Source organism: Egretta garzetta, unplaced genomic scaffold, assembly GCF_000687185.1.
Source record: "Egretta garzetta isolate BGI_Z169 unplaced genomic scaffold, ASM68718v1 scaffold58, whole genome shotgun sequence".
In the NCBI taxonomy this organism is placed as follows: domain Eukaryota; kingdom Metazoa; phylum Chordata; class Aves; order Pelecaniformes; family Ardeidae; genus Egretta; species Egretta garzetta.
The window spans coordinates 215845-216572 of NW_009260613.1; the positions used below are offsets into that span (position 1 = coordinate 215845).

Sequence of the window (728 nt, forward strand, 5' to 3'; positions counted from 1 at the left end):
GGTGGGGGCCTGGGACATCAGCAACTGGAACGAGGAGCACGCCCGGGTGCGCTACTACCGCCAGCTGAAGGAGCACCTGGCCATCGACGTGTACGGGGCGCGGGGGCTGGCGCTGGCCGAGGGCGGCGTGGTGGAGACCGTCTCAGCCTACAAGTTCTACCTGGCCTTCGAGAACTCCCAACACACTGACTACATCACTGAGAAACTCTGGAGAAATGCCTTCGCTGCCAGCGCCGTGCCTATCGTCCTCGGACCCCGCAGGGCCAACTACGAGCGCTTCATCCCCCCCGACTCCTTCATCCACGTCGACGACTTCCCCAGCCCCCAGCTGCTGGCCACCTACCTGAAATTCCTCGATAAAAACAAACCCAACTACAGGAGGTATTTTGCCTGGAGGAAGAAGTATGACGTCCACGTCACTTCGTTCTGGGACGAGCATTTCTGCAAGGTTTGTGAGGCCGTGAGGGCAGCCGGGAATCAAATCAAGACTGTACGAAATCTGGCCAGCTGGTTTGAAAGCTGATGTTCCTGGCAGACTGTGCCAGCAGTGGACTGTGTCAAGGCATAGGGAAGGATGGGTCTCACAGAGATCGTTAGCTGAGGTGGTATGCAGAAGGCTGTCACCAGTGAGAGAAGCATACAGGTACAGGTAAACAAGCTGTGAAAAGCCTACAACAGGAAGATTCGTATTGCAGTGCAAAATTATGAAAGTACAAAGAAACATCAGG

At 55.8% G+C, this 728-nt stretch overlaps 1 protein-coding gene across 1 annotated transcript; it reads left to right on the plus strand.

Annotated features, from left to right (window-relative positions):
- Positions 1-4: 4 nt before the first annotated feature.
- On the plus strand, positions 5-523 carry FUT4 (fucosyltransferase 4; the record flags this gene model as incomplete). The annotated part of the gene is made up of 1 exon (XM_009644927.1): positions 5-523. A coding segment is annotated over one exon (519 nt), but the record flags the coding sequence as incomplete, so codon positions are not given.
- Between the last annotated feature and the right edge of the window lie 205 nt (positions 524-728).